The 23907-nt window shown below is 37.5% G+C and overlaps 1 protein-coding gene across 3 annotated transcripts; it reads left to right on the plus strand.

The window, feature by feature from the left end:
* The first annotated feature begins 1279 nt into the window (after positions 1-1279).
* On the plus strand, positions 1280-23783 carry KCR1 (beta-ketoacyl reductase 1). Of its 3 annotated transcripts, none has more exons than XM_089818627.1 (4): positions 1280-1730; positions 3086-3833; positions 8258-8327; positions 23355-23783. In XM_089818627.1, the coding sequence occupies exons 2-4, from the start codon at positions 3181-3183 to the stop codon at positions 23607-23609; spliced, it is 978 nt and encodes a 325-aa protein (XP_089674753.1). In that variant the 5' UTR covers positions 1280-1730; positions 3086-3180; the 3' UTR covers positions 23610-23783. The 3 variants fall into 3 exon arrangements, with proteins under 3 accessions (XP_089674753.1, XP_089674755.1, XP_089674754.1); XM_089818629.1 differs by lacking the exon at positions 1280-1730 and adding an exon at positions 1967-2063; XM_089818628.1 differs by lacking the exon at positions 1280-1730 and adding an exon at positions 2233-2677.
* The last annotated feature ends 124 nt before the right edge of the window (positions 23784-23907 follow it).

The raw sequence follows: 23907 nt of genomic DNA on the forward strand, positions 1-23907 counted from the left end.
TATTCACTAGCGTCTACATGCCCACCACTAACTTCACCGAAGACTACCGTGTTCTCTCCTATTTGGACCCTTCCGAAGAAAATCATGCCAAATTCAAGAATTTTTGCTTCCATGTACTCAAAACCAATGCAAACAAGAAGATTCCTGAGTTCGATCGCGCCACGAGAGAGATGTGAGCTAATCTCAACCAATAATTTGACAAGTCCGACAAGGTTGAATTTAACAATGAGAATCTACAAATGTGTTTTCATTTTCTGTGCAATTCGATGTTGAACAGAGGGAACACATGAGTGTGATGGATTGAGTTTTTTTTTGGTTCGAAATTTAGCAGATGCCAAAAATTGTTCATTTCAATTTTGTTGTAATCCTCAAAATATCAATCTTTGGATTCAATTCCCAATTCCTACTATTTTGATGGAAGACTGCTATCCTCATTTTGGGTCAAAATTAGAAGACTGCAATTCTAATTATGTTTTCACAATTTTGACCCAAATGTACATTTTGACAAAATTAGGTTTTGTCAAGCCCAATTTCGGTCTAATTCTGTGAAACAAACGAGCCCTAAGTTCACTTTTGCCTAATAGACATGACCATTAAATTTCAAGAGAAGAGATTATGGGTGTTATTACAATTGAATTAAACACATTGAAGCGTGAAGCATAAGATGATGTCAAACTCTAAGAAATTTTATGGAAAGTCCTTTTTAATAGATACATATTCAAATTCAAGTGAAAAAAGAGATTTAAAATGATGAACAAGGGTTAATTGTGTTCTTATGAAAATTAGCTCATCCCAAATTTTAAACATAAAAGTAAAATTTATATTTTTTTATAACCTTATTTACTATTTATTTCCAATCTTTTTATTTTATTAATATTAAATTTCATAATTTATTTATATTTATAAATATTAGATATCTTGAAATTTCTTTGCTAAATAACTTGTGAATTTGATTGTTTTAAGTTTTTTGCATCAATGTTTCAAATCATTTTCCTCTCTCTTTAGAATGTGATTCAAAAAAAGATTAACAAAATCAAATCCAGAATTTTCTTAGCAAAAAATGATTATGAATTATAGAAATCTTTTCTCATTTATCTGAAAATTTATTTTTTCTAATTTCTTATTTAATAATATAAATATGCAAATAAATACATAACATCAATTTCTATCATTACACATAACATGAAATAATTACACAACCATGTCATAGACACCTATAAAAAGTGCTGAAATTCAAATGTCGTCGATATAATAATAATAATAATAATAATAATAATAAAGATTGGTATGGTAGGTTAACGTCTCACCCCCAAAACAAAACAACCTCAGTAAATAAAAACGACACAAGTTTGCTTGCGTTGCTCGGATTTGGATGGGGAGGGCGACCAACCATCTAGAGTATAGCTTTGAATACTGCAACGGATTTATTGATATAGCTTTAAATCTTCAACAAATTAACAAGCCAGAGGTAGAAGGCTAACAATCAATACAGGCTCGTGGTAGGAGGTCGAGTATGAACAAACATTTAATTGTGATCATTCACTCTTCACCAGCAGCTTTTGTTGTGGCATGTCCAGTTATTTATTACACGTCGATTAAAACCCCAAGCTGCAAGGGTTGTTTTATGCTCCTAACTATTGAATAAAGGTTTAACATTTTTCCACTATTCTTACATTTAGTACAGTGGGCTTCAGATACCATCTTCGCCAGTCGTCGCTTCTCTTTCAAAGGTTCGATTTATTCATTCCTTGAGCGCTATAGTCTGTAGCTTGAAATCTCTACATGGTTTATGTTTTCCCTAAAACAAGACATTGTTTTAACTATTGGACTGTATTTTTCCGAAATTATACTGGGTTTAAATCTCTAAGCTGTTTTACTTATTCGCTATAATGAAGGCTGAAGCCTCAAATCTGCATCACTTTTCTTTGAAAACGTTTGAATCATGTCTAACTTGGATTCAGGGCATTTTTCTAAATAATTCAATAGATCTTGCATTGATCTTGTCGAGGCAGTTGACGACTATGATTATTGACGGTGCTCTCTCAATTATTGCATCTTCTGAGGTATATAGAGGTTTTCCGGCTCAAGTCTTTATTGATCCTGCCTCATCTGTATTTGAAGCCTTTCTTCCTTATCTCCAGTAATTGTCCGTATATCCATTTTGGGTTACGCCGTTAATTTTAGTTGCGAACTACTTGTATTTGTAGTAAAAGTATCAAGCTTGGACAATCCGTTTAGCTTTAGTTTTGGTCTAGCTTTTATCTGTGAAACCAGTGTCTAGCTACGCCCATCTCGAATTACTCATCTGAGTTACTTCTTTAATCTAATTGTTGGCCGTGCTTTGGGTGTTACCAGCCATTTGAGTTTCACCTATGACTTTCGTTTCGCCTAATTGTAGTTGCAACGGTAGTGCCCAATTATGTTCATTTTGAGTTATCCTTTTAATATTTAGTGTTGGCTCCACTGTATGTACATATAAATATTGGGTGACCCATCTAGCTTTTGTTTTGGTCGGCGGTTTTAGCTTTAAAGGTTTGAGTAGAAGTATTGGTGTGGCAACACTTTTCTTTTGGGAATGGTTTTTCACCTGAATTTCCCCAATTTGTTTCTTGTTACTGGTGGGCGTTAACATAATTAGTTTGGCCCCTTTTTCCGAAATATCAATCGCATTTAAGCGGTATGTCAAATGAGATTGTTTGTATTTTTAATGGATGCAGTTTAGAGTGTTTAGAGGCGTAAAATGCTCAACATCATTTTGGTCTTTCATATGGACATTAACGTAACTTCCGTCTCTCTTTTGTTACGTGTATAAGTTCAGTATATCTGATTCGGATATATGTATACTTTATTGTAGAGTAGACTCTACATTCTGTTTGATTTGGGTATTTGTTTGTTTTATTGGATGTGAAATAAATTGTATAATATATTTAGAATCCTGAATTTCTCGTCTCATTTTTTGTTGGGTTAGCACTTACCTCCATTAGTTTTTAAATTTATAATTGCATTTATATATCTCCTTTAACAATTTAATCTTCTGTGAATTGATTATGAATGGTTTGTTTGTTGGCATTGCTTTTAATGGCAGTTACGGCGTAGCTTGATGTGAAAATTTGCTGGAGATCGATGCTGCATATAACACAGTTTGTGGTCTTGGGAGAATAATTGATTAATATCGTTAAAATGGAAATGTTATCAAATCCTCTGATGATTTTGAACCAAGCAGGAGGTCCAGAAAGAATTATCCTCCTCATTATAGGAACCCTAGGCCTCATTTCTATTATAAATAAATTGAGTGCAATCTTAAAATGGACATGGGTAACCTTTTTACGTCCTGGGAAGAATCTGAAGAAATATGGGACATGGGCCATTGTTACGGGTCCCACTGATGGGATTGGGAGGGGCTTTGCCAAGCAGTTAGCTAGGCGCAAGATGAACTTGGTCCTGGTGGGAAGGACCCTTTCAAAGCTCTCAGATCTTGCTGATGAATTGCAGTCTAAATACACGATTCAGACAAAGACAGTTGTGGTGGATTTTAGTGGAAACCTTGTTGAGGGCATGAGCAGGGTAGAGGAGGCCATTAATGATTTGGATGTTGGTTTACTAATAAACAATGTGGGGGTATCATATCCATATGCCCGATTTTTCCATGAGGTTGATTCTGAACTTTTAAAGAATTTAATTGCAGTTAACATTGAAGGGACTACTAGGATGGTCCATACTGTGCTGCCCTTTATGTTGAAAAAGAAGAAAGGTGCTATTGTTAACTTGGGTTCTGGTGCTGCGACTGTCATTCCCTCAGATCCGCTCTACACTGTGTATGCTGCTACCAAAGCGTAAGGATTTCACAACTCTTTGAACGTTGTTGTAGTTTTAGGATTTGAAAGTTTCTAGCTCGCAAATTTGATTGGATGGGTTCTTCTTGATTCAACACATCAGAAGAGTTTCGATTTTGCTTGTGCTTGTCTGGGGTGAAAATGAAATTAGAGTGTTTCAGGGTTGTGGATATGCTCTATTCCTGTTTGCACTCTGGTTTTATATTTATTTATTTTTTCCAAACGGTTTACAGGAATGGTGGTGAATTTGATATACATATATACATATATATATATATATATATATATCTCTGTGTGTGCGTGTGTGTGTATAATTAGTTTCATATAATTTAATTGCTTTGGTTGGACTTCTTGCCTGTATTATGCTTAATACTTGGGAGTTCTGTGCCTTGAGTTGCAAATATGGAGGACTAGCTAATTTTGTTTTGTTTTGGGAGAGTTATAATCAACATTCTCGTTCTCAAAATGGTTAACCTTAATGATTGAACTAGTAGAAAGCCACACACACTTACATATTGTAAATTTGATCTTCTGACGAGTCAGCCATATGTGTCCCATGTTACAAATAATTGGATACCAGTAAAAAAGGAGATTACAAGCCCCCAATAAGGGATTGGGCACAGGGCCAAATGCAATTTGACTGCTGAACCATGGATATTGAATCATAGATGTAGTTACTGGATTCTAGCTTTAATTCAATCAATTGGGGTCTATGTTACCCGGGGATGCGTTTCCAGCCCTAAGCCTGGAGTTTCGGAAACCATCCTCGTTTCGGGACTTCGGGATGCCAGGAAACCGTCCCCATTTCTGATAGCAGCAATAATTGCCCAGAAATAAATTGTTGTAGCTGATTACTGCCCAAACAAGATGGCTGCTACCTCTCTAGGAAGATTTGGCACAACAAATTTGGTTTTCCTCCAAAACCCACAAGAAAGGGCTCTAAAGTCTAATCTATGGCAGATTGATTTTCTCATTTGATGTCATCCTATGTTCCAATTCTTAGACAATGATTCGATTTGATGCTATGTTCTATGCTGATTCGATGAATGAAATTGATAATTTTAAACTATGTTGCTATGATGAATGTGACAATGTTATGTAATTCTGAAATTCATGAATATATATATAGCCGTCCCCTGCCGTCCCCTGTTTCAGCCCAAAAATTAAAAAACTGTGTCAGAAACCCATTTCCTCGTCCCCCTGTCCTGGAAACTCGGGGTAATATAGATTGGGGCTCTCTCTCTCTCTCTCTCTCTCTCTCTCTCTCCACACACACACACAAACACACACATACACACACATACCATTTGGGCATTCCAGTTTCACATCCATTGCCCTTAGAAGCAAACTAAAGCTATGCAATTACTTGAGTCTGGCTAAGTATCATAAATAGTGGCTTGTTGTCTGGTTGAAGGTATGGGTGATGTACATTAACATTTGAATTGCTATGAGGCACGTGTCCCTTCTAGATAGATGGGTAGCCTGCCTAATACAGACATTAGAATTTGAAGCCAGGACTCCTTTTTTTTTGTGGGATGCTTTTTGACTGAGCTACTGGCCCTTTACAATCCATATTGTGGATTGTTCTTCCAGTTCTTCCAGCTGTTTTACTTAACCATTCTCTTGTTGCACTTTTCCTGTATGCACAATGATTAAGTCACTAACGTTTAGATTCCTTTTTGCAGGGCAATCTTGTTGCTCTGCAGTTTTATTTGAATAATGTGTTAGAAGAAATTGATTTTTGAGCTAAAGAGGGAATTTAGATTCTTCGATCTGTACAAACTTGTCTGCAGTTTCATTTGATTAATGTTTATGAAGGAATTAATTTTTGAGGTAAGAGGGAAGATAAAGTGATTGCAGGAAGTTGCCTATCAATCACAGCTCCCTGCAACTATCCTGCTGTTAGCTGTCTGGTTGAGAAGGGATAATTTCTTCCTAGTTGTAAGTTCAACTTTAGGAATATTTCTGATAAAAGTTTCCCATTTGCATAATATTTGACAACGTACTGTAATGTAATACCTGTGAACCTTGTGCAAGAACAAGGCAAGTTATATTAATTGTGAACACAAATTTCAAGTGTGGATGCCTGCAACTTAGAATTCCTGGTTTCACAATGCAGAGTTGCATATGATTTGAGTATTTGTTTCAGTGGCCTTGTTATAATGCTAATGGGATGAGCCCTATCAAGGAAACCAATCATAGTATTGTTCCAGATCCTTTATTCCCATATGAAAAAGTACATACCTTGCATTTGGTACATCTTTAATGACCTTGTTACAGCTAGGATAGTTCCAATTCCATGTCCCTCTAGTGCCAACTTCCATGTAATTTCAATATTAAACATAGCAATTCATCAAACAGGTTCTTGATGATGAGGAAGCACTTTAATCTTGCTTTTTCCAATTCCTACACAAGATCTGCCTGCGCAAGCTGCGCTACCAGATCCTTGTTTAGATATTAAAGTCTTGCACAGAGATAATCAGTCTTCTTCAATTTCTGATTTCCCACATCAAGTTGATGACATAGATTCTGATCGACTTGCATGATACACATACCCAAGTATCTTTGGTGGGAAAGATCTTAAGTACAAATGCTAACTTTTTAAGTTGCGGAATTGGGAATGGGAACGGGTACAGGTACGTGGGTATGAAATGCTGGTATGGTAGAAATTTTTGTAGGGCATGTTCACACACACACACATGTATGTATGTATGTATGTATGCATGTATCTATCTTAGAATTATGTTTAGAGTGTCATATACCTATACATGTGCTAAACAAAGCCATTACAATTTTCAAAATTTGAAACATATCATTCTAATTAAAATTCAGGTTTCTGTATAAAATAGATCAAGCGAGAATCTCATGACAGATAAGTTCAGAGTTGGCTAATCAGCAGTTTAGGTCTTAAAATTTTAAATTATTGCAAAGATTAAACTTTTTTTTTTCTTTTTTAAAGGGGTAAACACTTTGACCTGGAGCTATGAACCAGTGAGGTGACAAACGGGGGACCTCATCTCCATTAGATTTGAACCTTGATGGCAAGGATAACAATTCAACAACTTAACCATCACAACATGCCACTATTGGCTATTGCAAAGATTAAACAAGAATAACTAAACATATCAGTATTTAAAAACACAAATCCCAGATGTGTACCCACAGGAGATTTGTTTCAGAATCAGATTCTGGTACGTTTCATACCCGGAAACGCCTGAAAAAAGTCCCATGATTCAGCAACTTAGCTAATTTTCTTGCCAATTATTTCTGCCTCGCATTCCCTGTGGTAATGGTGATGAATTTGATTTAAGATTTGATCCCTGTCTTCTACAATATGCTGAAGTTTCCTGCTTTCTCTATCTCTTCCTCCTCCCACCCATGCCTACCCCTTGCCCCTTCTGTTCATTTAATGTGCTTCCCTGTTTGCTCCTGTAGTCTATTTTCCTCAGCCTTGCTTGGTGTGATGTGAAATGTAATCACTCCACATTGCTCAAAACTCAGTTTCTACAAGAGAAATTTCCTTTTACTTCATCTCCATAATCTCTCTTATGCACCAGTGGACCTTTTTGGTCTGCAAATGGTAGTGTTTACCTTTATTATATTCAGTTAACTTTGTTGAAAGACATTGTTTGGACTATTTAAATTTGAACTTTATTCTATCAATGTATAATGCCCTGCAATTCTAGTTTTACTTGTAAAACAAAGAACATAAGCTCCTTGCTTTCTGCCTTGACTACTGCAGTATCTGAAACATCTTACATATAGTTGTATGAGATCATCTTATACTTTATCCTCCTTGAGCTTCAGAGTGAATCCTCTTTTTTTGTTGTATGAGGGATGAGCTACTCTTTCTGGGGAATACACACAGCTAGCTTTTTGTTGAAGTTGCTGATACCCTGACAACACGTTTTTTCAGATTCTGCATTTTGTCCATTCTATCATCTTTGAAGTTGCTGATAGCCTGACAGCACATTTTTTCAGATTCTGCATTTTGTCCATTCTGTTCTCTGTGTTACCTGATACTGTAATGTATAAATTAAGATGTATTTTATTTTCTTATTTAGATTTGGTCAGTGATTTCATTAAAAGCTGGTCAAATATGAAAAATCAAGCTCTAACTATGGAGAAAATGATCTGTATATAATTTTTTTTCATCTTTTTAAAATATCAATGAAGTTTTATTAAAAAGACAAGACAGCATGGAAAAGATGTCTAGGTTTAATGCAAGTTTGACACTAGTTATTGTACTTCAGAATTAAGTGAAATGAGTGTGTCTATACACAACTTCTCTTTAAGTGTTCTTAGTTGAAAAGGAGGGTGAATAAAATTTGCATGTGGCTAAATTCAAGTTGAAGCTTAATTTCTTGGTCAGTTACTGTAAATTCAATTTATTAACAAGTACTATTGGTTGTAATTCTTAACAGATATGTTGACCAGTTTTCAAGATCACTTTATGTCGAGTATAAGCACAGTGGAATTGATGTCCAGTGCCAGGTATATGATGGTTATTCTTTTCTGAAATGATGATTTTCTACCTGCAGCTTTAAGTTTAATTTTCATTCCTTGCCCAAATAAAAAGATAAAGTACTATTAGAGTTCTAACCATGGAAGGTTTGAATGTGAAAATTCTGCTGAATCACACTGTAGCTACATTATTTCCTAGAATCTGTAGACTAATGGGTATAATGGGCATCGAAAGACAGACTCAGAAAAAGCTGTTTGTCCAGAGTCAAATATAGAGGAAGGTAAATATATATTTTTAGGTTAAAACAGTGCAGCAAGGATTACAAATAGTACAGTGGCAGCCTACGATCTACATGGAGAACAGAATAGAACAAGAGGAACACATAAGTGTGCTAATCCTTATAAGGGGATATTCCATACACCACGTATTGCTGTAAATCTTTAAGATTTCAATTTCAAAAATGGCCATTTCTCTTGGAAAACTGGAAATTCCCATTCAGCTGTGTCATGACTGTGATATGGAAGTGGAGCTTGCTTGGTTTGTATTACAATAATAGATAAGACGTCTATTATTAGTTAATGGTTATCTTGTAAATATCTTTAGCTTTAGTTTGCTTTCGTTTTTTGCTTTCTCTGGAATAGAATGTTTCTATTCTTTACGATCGTTTCCTAAGGAAACATCATCTCTTCCTTTTGTATAAATTGACCTTTCGGTCTCTGTTATTAATAAGCAAGTATTTACCAATTACCTTGTAATATGGTATCAGAGCTAAATACTTAAATTTTTTCGGAAAAATTTATAATTTCTTCTTGAAATTATTTGTTTAAATTTTTCCAAAATTATTTCAGCTAATTTCTCCAAAACCCACCTAGGGTTTTTCTGCTTGGAGAAATTCCCGAATTACGGGTCTGCAAATCGCGTGGAAATCGTGGCCATTTTTTGGAAACTCGCGTTTTTGGGGTGAAAATCTGCATGTTTCTATATCAAATCTTCATGCTCTTAGCCGTCTCAGTCTGTCATCGTGCTCTGGGAAGCAGATTCGACCATTTTTCATTAAGAAATCTGAAGTTTTTTCAAGCTTTTTTCAGCTAGGGCCGTTTTTTTTCGAAACCCTAATTTTTGGGGTCGAAATTTTTTTTTGTTTGCAGATTCTTGGTGGGTTTTTCGAGAGCTCAACTGGGTTGTCGTCTGTTTTTTCTGGGTGCCTCGATTTTTGTGCCTCGATTTTCGAGCCAGCGGATTCAAAAAACGACAACAGATTCCTTTTGGGTTTTTCGAGCTCTCTTTTGGGTCATTCTCTGATTTTTTTGGGTCTTCCGTATTTTTGCCTCGAAGAACGTGCCTTCACAGATTTTCACAGTTTTTCATTGAAAAACGTGCCATGGCATCTCTGACAAATATTCTGCTCGAGCATAATTCCAAATTCAATGGTCGCAATTATGGAACCTGGAAGCAGCGCATCATCGCAATCTTCGAATATCGAAACACCGATCAACTTGTTCTGGGTGTTAAGCAGCGTCCGACTTCTCCGGGTCCTGATCAAGATGCATGGGATCTGAACAATCGAGAGGCAGTAATGCTTCTCAAACTCTCCGTAGCTGATGACCAGCTTTCTCAGATTCCATCCGGCAAGACAGCGGCCGAAATCTGGACACATCTAAAAGGTCTTCATGAGACTTCCGACAAGAGCAGAGCCTTCTTTCTGAAAAACACTCTGTTTTCTATTGTCATGGATGAGCGCACCTCGCTCCAGGCACACCTGAATCGGATTCAGGAAATCCGTGATCAGTTACTTGCCATCGGTCGCAAGATGGAGGAAGAGGATATTGTGGTAATCACTCTTCGGAGTTTACCAAATTCCTATGAGCATTTTATCGAGACTCTCAACATCACATCTACTAGTGTTGATCTAAAGTTCACTGATCTCTGCACCCTGCTACTTCAGCAAGATCGGTGGAAACAATAGTTCGGTAGCAGCTCCAGTTCCACCTCCACTGAGCAAGCCTTTGCTGCGAAATCCTTTCAGAAGGATAAGGGCAAGTTTCAGCAACCATCTCAGCAGAAGTCTTCTGCTCCAGCATCCGATGGTACCAAAAAGAAGAATATTCAATGCAACTATTGCCACAAGTATGGTCACATGAAGGTTGCATGTCGGAAACGCTTAGCTGCCCAGTCTAAGCAATCAGGTTCGCAACCCAAAGTGAACAGTGCAGAGCACACTGAGCAGGTGGAATTTGCCTTTTATGCCTTCATGGCTAAAAGACCTGCAGATCATGTACAGTCATCTGCCTGGTACATTGATTTAGGTGCCTCTCGACATTTCACTCACCGCAGAGATTGGTTTACTGACTACCAGCCTTATTCAGATTCTGTTATCTTTGGTGGTGGAGAAGAGTACACGGTTGTTGGTAAAGGCAACATTCAAATTCAGTCTGTTGGGAGGAAGCTCATATTCCTTGATGTGTACTACGTTCCAGGGATGGAACTAAATCTACTCTCGGTCAGTCAGTTGCTGCGACATTCTCCACACTTGGCAGTCACCTTCAGTTCACATCAGTGCACCATCACTGATCGGGTGACTAAGTCTACTATTGCAGTTGGTCTTGAGGATCATGGTCTTTTCAGACTTATTGATTCTGGTGATTCTCAGGACTTAGCTATGGCTGCTCGGCGATCTTCCATCAGCTCACTTTGGCATCAGCGATATGGGCACTTAAATGTGCATTATCTCTCACAACTTGCTCGGTATGAGCTTGTTCTTGGTTTGCCAGAGATTCAAACCCAACACCTTGGAGTTTGTGACACATGTCAGGCTGGGAAGCAACATCGCACACCTTTCCCCAGTGGCGATTCTTGGCGAGCTTCTCAAGTACTTCAGCTTGTTCATGCTGATATTTGCGGCCCTATGGCCACTCCTTCTGTTCTTGGGTACAAGTATTTTCTGTTGTTTGTAGATGATTTCAGTAGAAAAATGTGGGTGTATTTCCTTAAAAAGAAATCTGATGCATTTATTGTATTTTAGAAGTTTAAACCCTTAGTTGAAAAAGAGTCTGGGAAATCTATTATTACTCTTAGATCAGACAATGGGGGGGAATTTTGTTCTAATGTTTTCTCCAGCTTCTTGGATACACATGGCATCCAACGCCAGTTCACCACACCCCACACGCCACAACAGAACAGTGTAGTTGAACGTCGGAACAGGACAATCACCGAGATGGCTCGTTCCATGCTCGAACACAGACATGTTCCGAAGCGTTTTTGGGCAGAAGTAGTTAACACTGCAGTTTATCTGTTGAACCGGTCACCCACAGTGGCGGTCAAAGGTAAAACTCCGGAAGAGGCCTGGTCAGGTCGCAAGCCCAGAATCAGTCACCTGAAGGTTTTTGGCTCTCTTGCTTTTGTTTGGATCCCTGATGCTTCATGCACCAAGTTGGATGCCAAGAGTCAGAAACTGATGCTTGCTGGATATAGCAGTCTTCACAAAGCCTACCGCCTTATTGATGTTGAGACATCTCGTCTCATATACAGCCGCGATGTAGTCTTTGATGAGCAGCGAGGACCATTCATGCCTGTTTCTCCTGTTCCTGATCCAGCAGACCAGCCTATGCAGGTTCATGATTTGGGAGTTCGGCTTCCATTAGGTCCACCTGATGGGAGGGCTCCAGTAGCTCCTACAGCTCCAGTCCTGCCAGTGATACCTGTACAGCCACCTCCGGCTTCTCCTGCAGGATCACCTCGTTTTGAAGATGCTTCACCTGAGTTTGATCCAAATTCTTCTGATCAGGATCTTGCTGATCAAGCATCTCCTAGTACTACTGTTGGTCATTCTCCTCTCCGGCCTAAGTGGTGGGCTAAGACACTTGCTGATCTTCATGATGATGAGCTCATTGATGGGAGAACTACTCGAAAAAAGAGCAAAACTATAGATTCTGTTAACTTTGCTCTTATGGCCAACATTCACAGTGTGTTTGAACCTCAAACATATTCCGAGGCTAAAGGAATTCCAGAGTGGGAACAGGCCATGCAATCTGAACACCAGAGCCTGCTGAAGAACAACACTTGGGTCCTTTCTGATCTTCCCCCAGGGAAGAAACCCATTAGCTGCAAATGGGTCTACAAAATCAAATACAAATCAGATGGTACTTTGGATAAGTACAAAGCTCGTTTAGTGGCAAAGGACTTTTCTCAGCGTCAGGGCATTGATTATGAGGAGACCTTTGCTCCTACTGCAAAGATGAGCACCATCAGATTAGTCCTAGCCATGGCAGCACAGTTTGGCTGGAAGGTCCATCAGATGGACGTAAAGAGTGCTTTCCTGAATGGTGATCTCCATGAAGAGGTCTACATGACGCAGCCTCCTGGTTTCAAGGTTGCTGGTAAAGACCATCAGGTTCTCAGATTGGTAAAAGCTCTCTATGGTTTGAAGCAGGCCCCTCGGGCATGGTACATCAAGATTGATACGTACCTTAGTGATCAAGGCTTCAAGAGGAGTTCTTCAGACTCAAATCTGTACATCAAGACTACTGATAGTGACATCATCCTTCTGATTATCTATGTGGATGATCTGATCATCACTGGCAGTTCGACATCTTTGATTCAGGGAATCAAACAACACTTATGCCAGTCTTTTGATATGACTGACCTTCGGCTCATGCATTATTGCTTAGGTGTTGAAGTTTGGCAACAGTGTTCTGGTATATTCATCTCTCAGTCCAAATATGCTAGAGCCTTGTTAGACAAATTCCAAATGCAGGATTGCAAACCTGCATCTACACCTATGGAGAAAGGTCTCAAGTTATCAGCCAAGTCTGATTCTCCTTCCGTTGATGATACTACGTATATGCAACTAGTAGGCAGCCTCATCTACCTATCTGCTACTAGGCCTGATATCAGCTTCGCAGTCAGCTATATTTCACGCTTTATGACAGCTCCTAAGGCTGATCATTGGATGGCAGCAAAGCGTGTGCTTCGTTATGTGAAAGGCACTTCTGATTATGGACTTCTGTATTCTCGGAGTTCTAATCCTAAACTCAGTGGGTTCACAGATTCAGATTGGGCAGGCTCTATTGACGATAAAAAGTCAACATCTGGATATGTGTTCAGTTTGGGATCCGGTGCAGTCACATGGACCAGCAAGAAGCAGCAGGCAGTTTCTCTCTCTTCTACAGAGGCTGAATATAGAGGGACTGTTAAGGCAGGATGTGAAGCTGTCTGGCTTTGTCGGATGCTTGGGGATATGCAGATGTCACCAGCAGGACCGACTACTCTGTTTGTTGATAACGAAGGCGTTATCAAGTTAGCACGAAATCCAGTCTTCCATGAACGAACCAAGCATGTGGATGTTCATTGTCATTACATACGACAGCTGGTTGAAGACGGGACTATAGATCTGCAGTATGTTCTTACCTCAGATCAGATTGCAGACATTCTCACCAAGCCTCTTGGTCCTGATAAGTTTGTCAAATTCAGAGGACAGCTTGGTGTGTTAAATAGATTAACCATTAAGGGAGGGTATTACAATAATAGATAAGACGTCTATTATTAGTTAATGGTTATCTTGTAAATATCTTTAGCTTTATTTTGCTTTCGTTTTTTGCTTTCTCTGGAATAGAATGTTTCTATTCTTTACGATCGTTTCCTAAGGAAACATCATCTCTTCCTTTTGTATAAATTGACCTTTCGGTCTCTGTTATTAATAAGCAAGTATTTACCAATTACCTTGTAATAGTTTGAACATAAGTTTTCTCTGGGGGTTCAGCATTTTCTCAATTATCTTGCTTTTGGCTTCTTGAAAGAGGAATATTTTTATCAGATCAATGGCAGAAAAATAGATACTATTGACAAACTTTTTAACAAGAAGCACTGTAAACACACATGTTCTAATTTTAGATTGATCAGTAAAGTGGTTCCTTGAGGGAGGTCGATAAACATTTTAATTTGAGAAGAATACATGACAGAACAATCAATTCTATTCTCATCTTCTATCATAGGAAAATAACCCAAATCCTTTAGAGAAGTGGTGCCAATAGCAGGTTTAGTGGGATTCACCAATCAAATTCTTTTTTGTAGTACCCCAAGTGTCATCTATTGATCGATCTACTGATACTCTTTAAAAGACCTTGAATCACTTCTCACTCGACAAGGAACTATAGCATGCGTGTTTAAATCACGGATTAGGTTTGTAAACAAGTATTCCGTTGTATACTTAAGCTCTTTGAGGAAGCCGTGTTTTCATCTCTGAAGTGTTTAGAAAAGAAAGTTCCTTTTCATAAATGTGTAAGGAGGTTTCAATTGTAGTTTCATAAAGGTTGGAATTTATGGAATTGGTAGGAAATCCAAAGCATTTATTGCCTGGCTGTGGAAGTGCTTGCAAAAGAGATTGGGCAGGGATTGTTCTAGACATCCAATCCCCCAAATCTTTAATTACCTTGTTTCTCTTGCCCCTTTTAAGTTTTTCCGATGATGAAGATGGAATCGCACCAAGACCCACAATTTAGGTGAGCAAACCATGTTACAATAGTAGATGAGCTTTTTTGATATTTGAAAATCATAGACACATATGCATAATAATATGATATTATTATATTCCACAAGTGCATGATTGCAATATAATGTAGGCCAAATTGTTCAATACATCGAAGTATGAGAATAAGATGAGTATGTATATGATATACTCAAGAAGAGTCGTAACCAAAGTAATGAGACTCGGACTCGGCAAGGGTAACTTGACTCGTGACCCGTCTCGAACTTGGCGGTGACTCGGCAAAGTGAAAAAACCTTGAAATTCTGAGATTTTTTAAGATTTAAAGAACATTCCATGCACCCATTATTGAATAAAGTGTAAAGACACAATAACATCATTAAATAGAAGATAATTTGATTATAATGCGCATTGCCACATACTTAAAACTTAAAACTTAAAAGTCAAACATACATTGATTACATAAGTACAATACTACAAAGGTAAATTGCTAAATACTATATTACTAGTAATTAAAGTTTAAAGTTTAAACAATAGCTGAAGCCTGAAGGAAATATTATGAAAATAAAACATAGAATCATATATAAAATGATAAATCCATGCAACCCATCAAAATGTATATGTAATATGTATTACGTATTATGGAATCCAACACATTAAGATTCAATGAATCAATATTCATCATCAAATGTTCCAAATTTTGATCATATATTAAGTTAAACAAAAAGTTAAAACAAGGCTATAAGTCTACATCTATGGCTCCTAGTCGGAGTCCTCATCGTCATCGTCATCGTCATTGTCATCCTCATCCTCATCCTCATCCCCAACCTCAGCCTCAACCTCAAGCTCAATGTAATCTATAAAATGCCTCTTAGTAAGACGTCTAAGGTAGGTCCTAGATGTCTAAGTAGCCATAGCATCAGCCTGTGAAGTGCCTCTAGGATCAACTGTAGTCTTTGCCTTTGGCTTTGCCAATGCCTGTGAGGTGCCACTAGGAACAATTGGAGCTCTCTGGTCCTCTTCTGCCACAGCCTTAGCCTCAGCCTCAGCCTCAGCCTGGCCCTCTCTATCTGCCTGGTCAAGCCACTGTAGTTACTTATCATCAAAGACAGGATCAGTAGGCTCAGTGGTCCACTCAGACTCTGGATCAACCTCCTCTAGAGTAATTGGAGAGGTGTCACTATCCAAAATCTCCTTGATCCTAATGCGTAGGTTGTAATGCACAAAGACTAGCCTATTCATTTTTTGCACAGACAACCTATTACGCCTCTTCGAATGGATGTGCTTGAACATGCTCTAGTTGCGCTAACATCCAGAAACGCTACTTGGCTGGCTCAAAATGCGGATGGCAATTTGTTGAAGGTTTTTGGTTGAAGGCCCAAACATTTGCCACCATCTATCTGAATTTTGAAAAAAGGAAAACAAAAAAATATTAGTCTCATTTCAAAATTTGAACTTTAAAGTTTAACGCTAGAAATTTACAAACTAGATTGTATAAGGCTTAAGTTGCAATTTTTACTTGGCTGCAATTTTGTACGACCTTCTTTGCAAATTTGACTTGAAAAAATGGCCCCTGATGCATTATTATAAGCATCCATCTCAAGCAATATATCTGTGGGATTAGGGGACATCTTTGATATCACTGTGTATAGGCCACTAAGAACCTCTTCATTCGCCTTGAAATCATCACGGAAACGATATGCCGGATTGAGGTAATAGGTTGCTGCGTGGATGGGCTTATGAAGCTGATTTTTCCATCTCCTATCAATTATGTCCCAAATAGGGCCATAGTTTTCCTCAACTCCTATATATTTGGTCTTAATAGCCTCCTTGACCCTATCCATGCCCTCATAAATGTAGCCCATAGAGGGCTTCTCGCCATCAGCAACTCGTAGGAGGGCTACAAGGGGCTCAGTGAACTACAAAACAATTAAACAAAAAAATAATTTAGTGAATGATGAAACTTTGCAAAGTTGCACAATGAAAATAAAACAAAAATATGTATGAGATAAATTAATTTATAAAATTTTAAGACTTAAGCTTTTAAAATTTAAAATTTAAATTTCCTCCACAATCTTCGAACATGGCTCCCAAAAACCTTCATCATCATAAATGCATTTTGTTGCATCTATCCCTGCAGCGCTGGTGGCAAAGGAGGAGGAACTCCATTATGGACCAACAAACATGCACCTCAACTCTAACCTTAAAGTCAACAAGGATTTTAGTGTGATAAAATTAGAGGCAAATCTTGTGATACTAGGACGAGCCAACTTCTTTCCCTTCGTGTATTTCGTTATAGTGCTGAGGACCAAGGCATGATTATAGATGAACTTACAAAGATTTTTGGCCTTGGTAACACATGATTTCACCCATACAAGCTTGCCAATATCCTCTAACATGAGGTCGATGCAATGGGCCGCACATGGAGTCCAAAAGATTTTTGGGTGTCTCTCCATCAAAAGTTTTCCTACAGCAATTTAAAATTAGTTAGTAAGCAATGAAATTTTTTGATGTATTAAAAAACTCTTAATTTTCAAAATTTAATAAAAAATTAAAACAAATTTTTTAGAAGTAGAACTTAGAAAGTTAGAAGTTAAAATTTTACCTACAGCAACATAATTAGCTGTGTTATCAGTCACCACTTGGACAACATTCTCTTCCCCCACCTCCCTTATGACCTCCTCAATAGTCTCACATAAGAATTTTGCATTTTTCACATGTGAGGAAGCATCTATAGACTTCAAAAACATGGTGGATCCTGAAAGTGAAAATTAAACAAAATAATTATCATTCAAGAATCAATAATCAATAAAACAAAATTTTCGTTATTCAATAATAGTATACATTAAATTTTAGATTTCAAGAAGTAGAGGATGATGAATTACCTCCGTTAGAAACAAGAAAATTTAGGAGAGTTCTATTCCTCCTGTCTGTTCATCCATCCGTCATGATGGTACACCCCTTTTGGCCCCAAATCTTTTTATGGTCTTCCAACTCAAGTTTCATCTCCTCAACCATATCTAGTAAGAGGGGGCCACTCAACTCATCTTTAGTGGGGGCTTTGAACCCCGCACCACAGATGGAAATTGCATCAATCATCCCCGACCAATAAGGAGTTTTGTTACATTTATAAAAACATTTTAATTAGCATATTTCAAATTTTCAACATCAAGTTAAAAGTATAAAATTGAATTTAAATTCTAAAACTTAAAACGTAAAACAATCAAAATATAAATGAAGTTGAAGTACCTGGCTGCTATAAATGGAATGTTGTAGAAAAACCAAAACTTGCAAATTGCTCTTACTCTAGCTTCACGTGTCTCCCTATTCCAGCCCAAGCTCTCAAGTGAAGGTTGTGCACTAAGAGTGGAATGCGGTACAAAAAAATTGTCCAACCTACTAGAGTTTATGACTCTAGGACGAATGGTAAAGCTAGGACTACTAGAAGAGGCAGCAGCCGTAGCACCACTAGCAGTGCAAGGAATAGATGTAGAAGAAGAATGAGCAGCAGAAACATTAGGACGATAGGGGGGAAGGGAAGAACCTTCTCCAACACAACCTACTGACTCATAAACATTTGCGGATGAGCGTGGAAGGGAACCGTAACCAATCTAAGCTAACTCTTCTAATTGTTTTTTTAAAATTCTTTTTCTTGTTCATATCTTTCCAAGGCTACATAACAAAAATGTTGAGCCTCAATAGTTGCAACTCCACAAGGCTCAATATCATGACCACTTATGCCAGCAATATGGTATTTCAATTTATTTATCACCCCACTATTAATGGTTTTGCAAAATAGACATTTTGTTTGAGTTCTAGTTCTACCCGGAAAGTCTATATGGTGAACTTCCAACACTCATCTTTTTTATTGCCTTTAGAGAGCTTGGGTTTTTTACCTCCAAGAGCCATTATGAGTAAGGAAAAATGTAAAGGTTGCTGCAATAAGACATTTTAGACCAAATATTACCATTTAACCATTGTATTTTATGAAGATCTAAAGTAAAAAAAACCTCATAAACCAAAAAAAAAAATTCATGCAAAAAACTCATAAGCATAGAGAAAAAATCATCAAAATCTAAACAATCAACTCTTACCTCTTTCAAATGCTCTGAGAAGTGTTGAGAAGAGCTCCAATAAACTCCTTGATGATCTAAATGCAAGCTCCAATGTCACAAATGCAAGCTTTTCTCCTCTTCCTTTCAGCTGGTTGCAAAACAAGAAAACTCGATTTCTCTTCTACCTCTCTCTCTCTCTCTTTCTTCTTTTCACTATAGATTGTTATGGGAGCCCTTTTAGGGTTATAAGAGTGAGGAAGAACAAAAAAAAACATTAAATTTTTTTTGCAAAAAATAATATTTTAAAGCCCCGAATTTCTGCTTGCCTCGGCCAGGTCAGGTGAGTCACCTGAGTCACGCCACGTGACTCGCCGCTCACGAGTCACGGGTCATTATGACTCGGCGGGGTCATTGTGGCTCGCTGACTTGCATGACTCGCTGCGAGTCAGGTTACTCTGGTTGTAACATGTGAAATCCAGGCTAGACATAAAGTGAGTCACTATGAAGAAGACTAAGTGAAACTTGACTTGGTAATAAGTTAATAATATAAGTTGCTTCCTATCAATGCAACATGTCTTTGAGAGAAAATGCACCTGACAATGTGGCATATGTACAAGGAAACACCTAAAGAAGCTTACCCTATGCATGATAAATCTAGGTGATTAAATAAATCTGTAGAATATTATGCATGCTAATGCTTCCCAAGTCTTTACATTCATTTGCGGCTTGTAAGAATAGTCTTCTTGCACTTCAAATACCTTGTCTATCCACCACTTAGCCCCAAGCTAGCTTTTATATTCATGGTTCTGCACTCCAATTTGTTCACTTTTGTAATGTGATGTACTTAATATTGTATTAACTGAATACATTTATATTATGTTAACAGTTATATTAATTACTTTGTTATACTACTATTATGACAATCTAAGGTAAATACCATTCACAATTTGTTATTCTATTTACCATACGCACATCATAGTGTACCTAGCCAAACTGAACCCAGGAAAATAATTGCTGTAACAGACCTTGTTACCAACAGCGTAGATTAATTTTCACTTTGCAGTCACCAGTGTCATGTTGATCAACTATAGTCAAAACCTTGATCATATAAAAATTTAAATCAATGAACATTTAGGTGCACTGATATCATTCACAAATTAATTTTTCTATTTAGCATACACATGCACATCATAGTGTACCTAGCCACACTCAACCTGGGGAAATGATTGCTGTAACAAACCACTTTACCAACAGCGTAGATTAATTTTCACTTCGCAGTCCCCAGTATCATGTTCATCCACTACAGTCAAAACCTTGATAATTTTAAAATTTAAATCAATGAACATTTAGGTGCACTTCGCAGCAAAATCATTTAGTGAATTAGCGTCATAGTCTCCAACAGCATCTAAATTAGTTCTGAATGTTTCTGGATTCGATTTTGTAGTTGTTTTCTTTGCATTGACGTTTCGGATCACACTCTGTGATCCATCAACAGGATGAATGATACAAGGATGGGATGAGGGGTTCATTGACTTGAAATCCACGTCACATTATTTGAGCTATCAAACTGCAATCACTAGTGAAATTTGCAGGAATTCACTAGCTCACCTGCAACCTTGCAACATCTTGTCCCTACTGGACAATGCAACTACAAGGTAACAGTGAAGACAGCACAAGCAAGATCAACCAAGGTTACCTTACAAGACATCACCAGAAGTGCATTGCTTCTCTCAACAATTCTAAATTTCAGTCACCTTGATTTAAAAAGGAGTCTAGTTCGGAGTCCCCAACATTCTCATGAAATGCAAATAGATGGTTGGCCAGTTCAATAGCATTGATAAGCTCAAACGGAAATTTTAGAAAAATTATCTTCTGCACAAAATGATGGCAACCTATAGTTGTCTGGCAATTTCCTTACTAAGGAATCTCGTATGAAGCAAATATCAAGGGCAAATTGGCATTTTTTCTTCCTTTTTGCCTCTTTGTGAGCCTCAGAATGAATTTCAAGCGAAAAGGTACAATACTCCTTGAATTACTTCTGTTATAGTATTGTTGAATTATAGAGGTGAAAGCGCTTAATGCAGGCAAGCTAACGACTGCAGTTTAATTGTTACATCAAACTGGCTGAGAATGCAGACATTGTCCTGTGTGCTGATGCCATCTCAGAATGTCTCCTGGACTTGTGTTAATACTGTCTCTAGAGGATGTTTCCTCCTGTCCTCTGAAGTTACTTGTGCTCTGGCATACACCTTACTAAGAGAAGAGGATCAAGAAATGCTATAGTTTGATTATAATCAAACTATACATCACTTCACTATATTTAGCTTTTCTGCACAACGATTTCTGTGACACATCCTGCAAAGTTAATACTGAAACTTTCAATCTCTGAAGCATTAGGTGGTTCAAAAATTCTTCAGTTTTAGTAAAATAGATTTTGTTTGTTGAATTGCTGTCATTCCCATGTAATCTGCACTGAATGAAGCTACATTCAGGTGTGTAATCTCTGATTCATATTGAGATTTTTTTGGCTGGAAGTTTATACTTCTCGGTGCCTCCAAGAAAGTTTGATAAAGAAAGGCAGCAGTTTTTCACTACCTGAATACCCTTGACCATGAGAGCCTCTACCCCTGCCTATTCTTTGAGTTTGTGCCATAGTTGAAGAAATTTTGAGTGGATGAAACTAGAGGCATTCTTAGTGACTGGGTATTGCATCCCCTCCCAAGTATCTGCAACTTCGCTCATTAGCATCCCATGATTTTTGGCAGTCTCTTCCGAGTAGTAAAGTTAATTTACAGGTCCATTTGATTTCTTGGTAACTACAGAGAGGGAAACAGAGTTGGAAGATTTCTTCCAAGCTATTGCATTTTACTCTATTATTGGCCAAGGGGAGAGTGCTAACAGAGAACAGTCTCATTTGACTTAACTGAAAGGTTGATAGAAGCCCTTCCCTCTGTAGCTATGTTGCTTTTTTAGTACCCAAACAGCCTCCACTGTGAGATGCTTATATCGTGGTAACTTCGATGGAGTGATTTGTGATTGCTCCCACTGTGTTTTGGACGGGATTGTGGTTATGCATTTTGATATAATCAAAATTTTGATATAATCAAATTCAGCATTTGTGATGGGTTGTAGTGCTTCTCTTACATTTTGTCAAATGTCTGTTACTACTTACCCAAATTCCAAACAAATAACTTCTGCCCAAGTTTAGAACATGCCCTAATATCAATGTCACGCTGACTTGTTACAGTAGCTAACCATTCCTTGATTTGGTAAATGAGGGTATTTCCTGGATTATATCTAGGAATTTGTTCAGTTAAATTATTTTGGCAATAATTTTTTTTAATTCAAGATGCCTGTGATTGTGTTTAAGTAGTGTGATTACACAATCGATGAAGGCTGAAACAAAAATAAAATAAATAGACAAGTCACAGTACTGATCTGTCTGATCAGATTTATCTTCTGTAATGGTGAGTAAGCACGATCCTTTACTATACTAAGGGCTAATGATTGTGTGGTTGGTACAACTTCCTCCATTAATTAACCTAATCTGTTGGTACTCTAATGAAGTAGATTACTTTGTGGGTTAGACATGATCCATAGGTTTTCAACTATAACTTTCCAATAACTCTATGATTCAACTCAAAAACTTGGTCAGCCTTGAAAAATGGCAGTATGCCCCCAAAACATTAATTTTCATCATTTTTCAAATTGTCATTATGGAGCATTCAAGCATTTTTTTCTGGATCTTTGGGCCTGCATTATGAAGGTTTGTACGACCTCAAAGCGGTGATTTGGACTTGGCTGTGGGGGATCTACTCCCTGACTGCCCTGTGACCCTGTTGGATGCTCTTCCTGGACCCTTGCAAGTAGTACCCCTTTGTCCAGCTAGGGGCCCAGGGCTGCTGTCTCCAGGCCCTTACTCTTTGTTTGAAAAAGCAAAATCAAAAAGTTGGATTGGGCCTATGTTGTCCACAGATAAAATTTGTGTAATATTACTAGTATTAGAGATATGGAAGTTTTAATCACATGACTGTTATTCTAAAATTGAATTGTTTTCAAATATATAAATAGATGAAAATATACTTCTGACTTTTGCAAATTCAGTTTTATGTATGTTTTTATACGATGATTCTACAAATTTATGCATTTTTTATTAGTGCAAGACTTCAAAATTTTCTGGATTTCCCAAGTGTTTTTAGCTATAAGGTAGCTTATAATATAGGTTTATAGTTGGGGCTATCGTGCAGTACAACTAATAATTTGCTGTTGCTCTTTGCTTACCAAGAAGCTGATGTTTCACCTCCAAAGTTTCTTCGGCTTTACTTGTCATCAATGCTGATGTTGCATAGTTTTATCCTGTTGTAGTCAATAGCTAGTTTTATTTCTTTGGCAGATTTATTTAACGTTTTGCCCTATTTAAGAGTTTATGTTCATTGCTGTAAAGATAAGTTTTCTCATGAAGTGAATATCCCTCTATAAGTTTCTATATAAATATTTGAAGTTGCTTGATGCGTGTGTAGGTTCCTCTCTATGTTGCTACTAAAATGGCTTCCATCAAGAGAGCTTCATTACTCGTACCGTCAGCTGATACTTATGCACACTCTGCATTAAGATGGGTAGGCTATGAGCCACGTTGCACCCCGTACTGGCTACATACTATCATATGGTGGCTGGCAAGTGTGCTGCCTGAACCTTTGGTGGATGCATATCGTTTGAAGTTTTCTGTTGGTATCCGTAAGAGAGGTCTGATAAAAGAGTCTAGGAAGAAAGAATGATCTCGTTCTAGTTTACAAACTTGAATCTCCAAGTATGATTCTGTACTAGAGTTAATCAGGCCTTAAAATGTCCAATCTAATTTTTACAATGCCATGCTTCAATTATAAAATATTCTGCTATGTACTTTGAAGTTTCAAGCTATATTTAATTTCTTTGATTTGATGTTCTCTTCATTCGGCAACCCCTTCTTATTATTCATTACATCACAATGAAAGAAATATTTTGAAGATATTTGTAGATTGCAATTAATGCTTTGAAATTTAAATACTAAATGCTTTTTGTGATTTTGTGTCCACC

Source organism: Cupressus sempervirens, chromosome 3 (genome assembly GCF_028749045.1).
Source record: "Cupressus sempervirens isolate cs-2001-9-10 chromosome 3, ASM2874904v1, whole genome shotgun sequence".
Taxonomy (NCBI): Eukaryota; Viridiplantae; Streptophyta; class Pinopsida; order Cupressales; family Cupressaceae; genus Cupressus; species Cupressus sempervirens.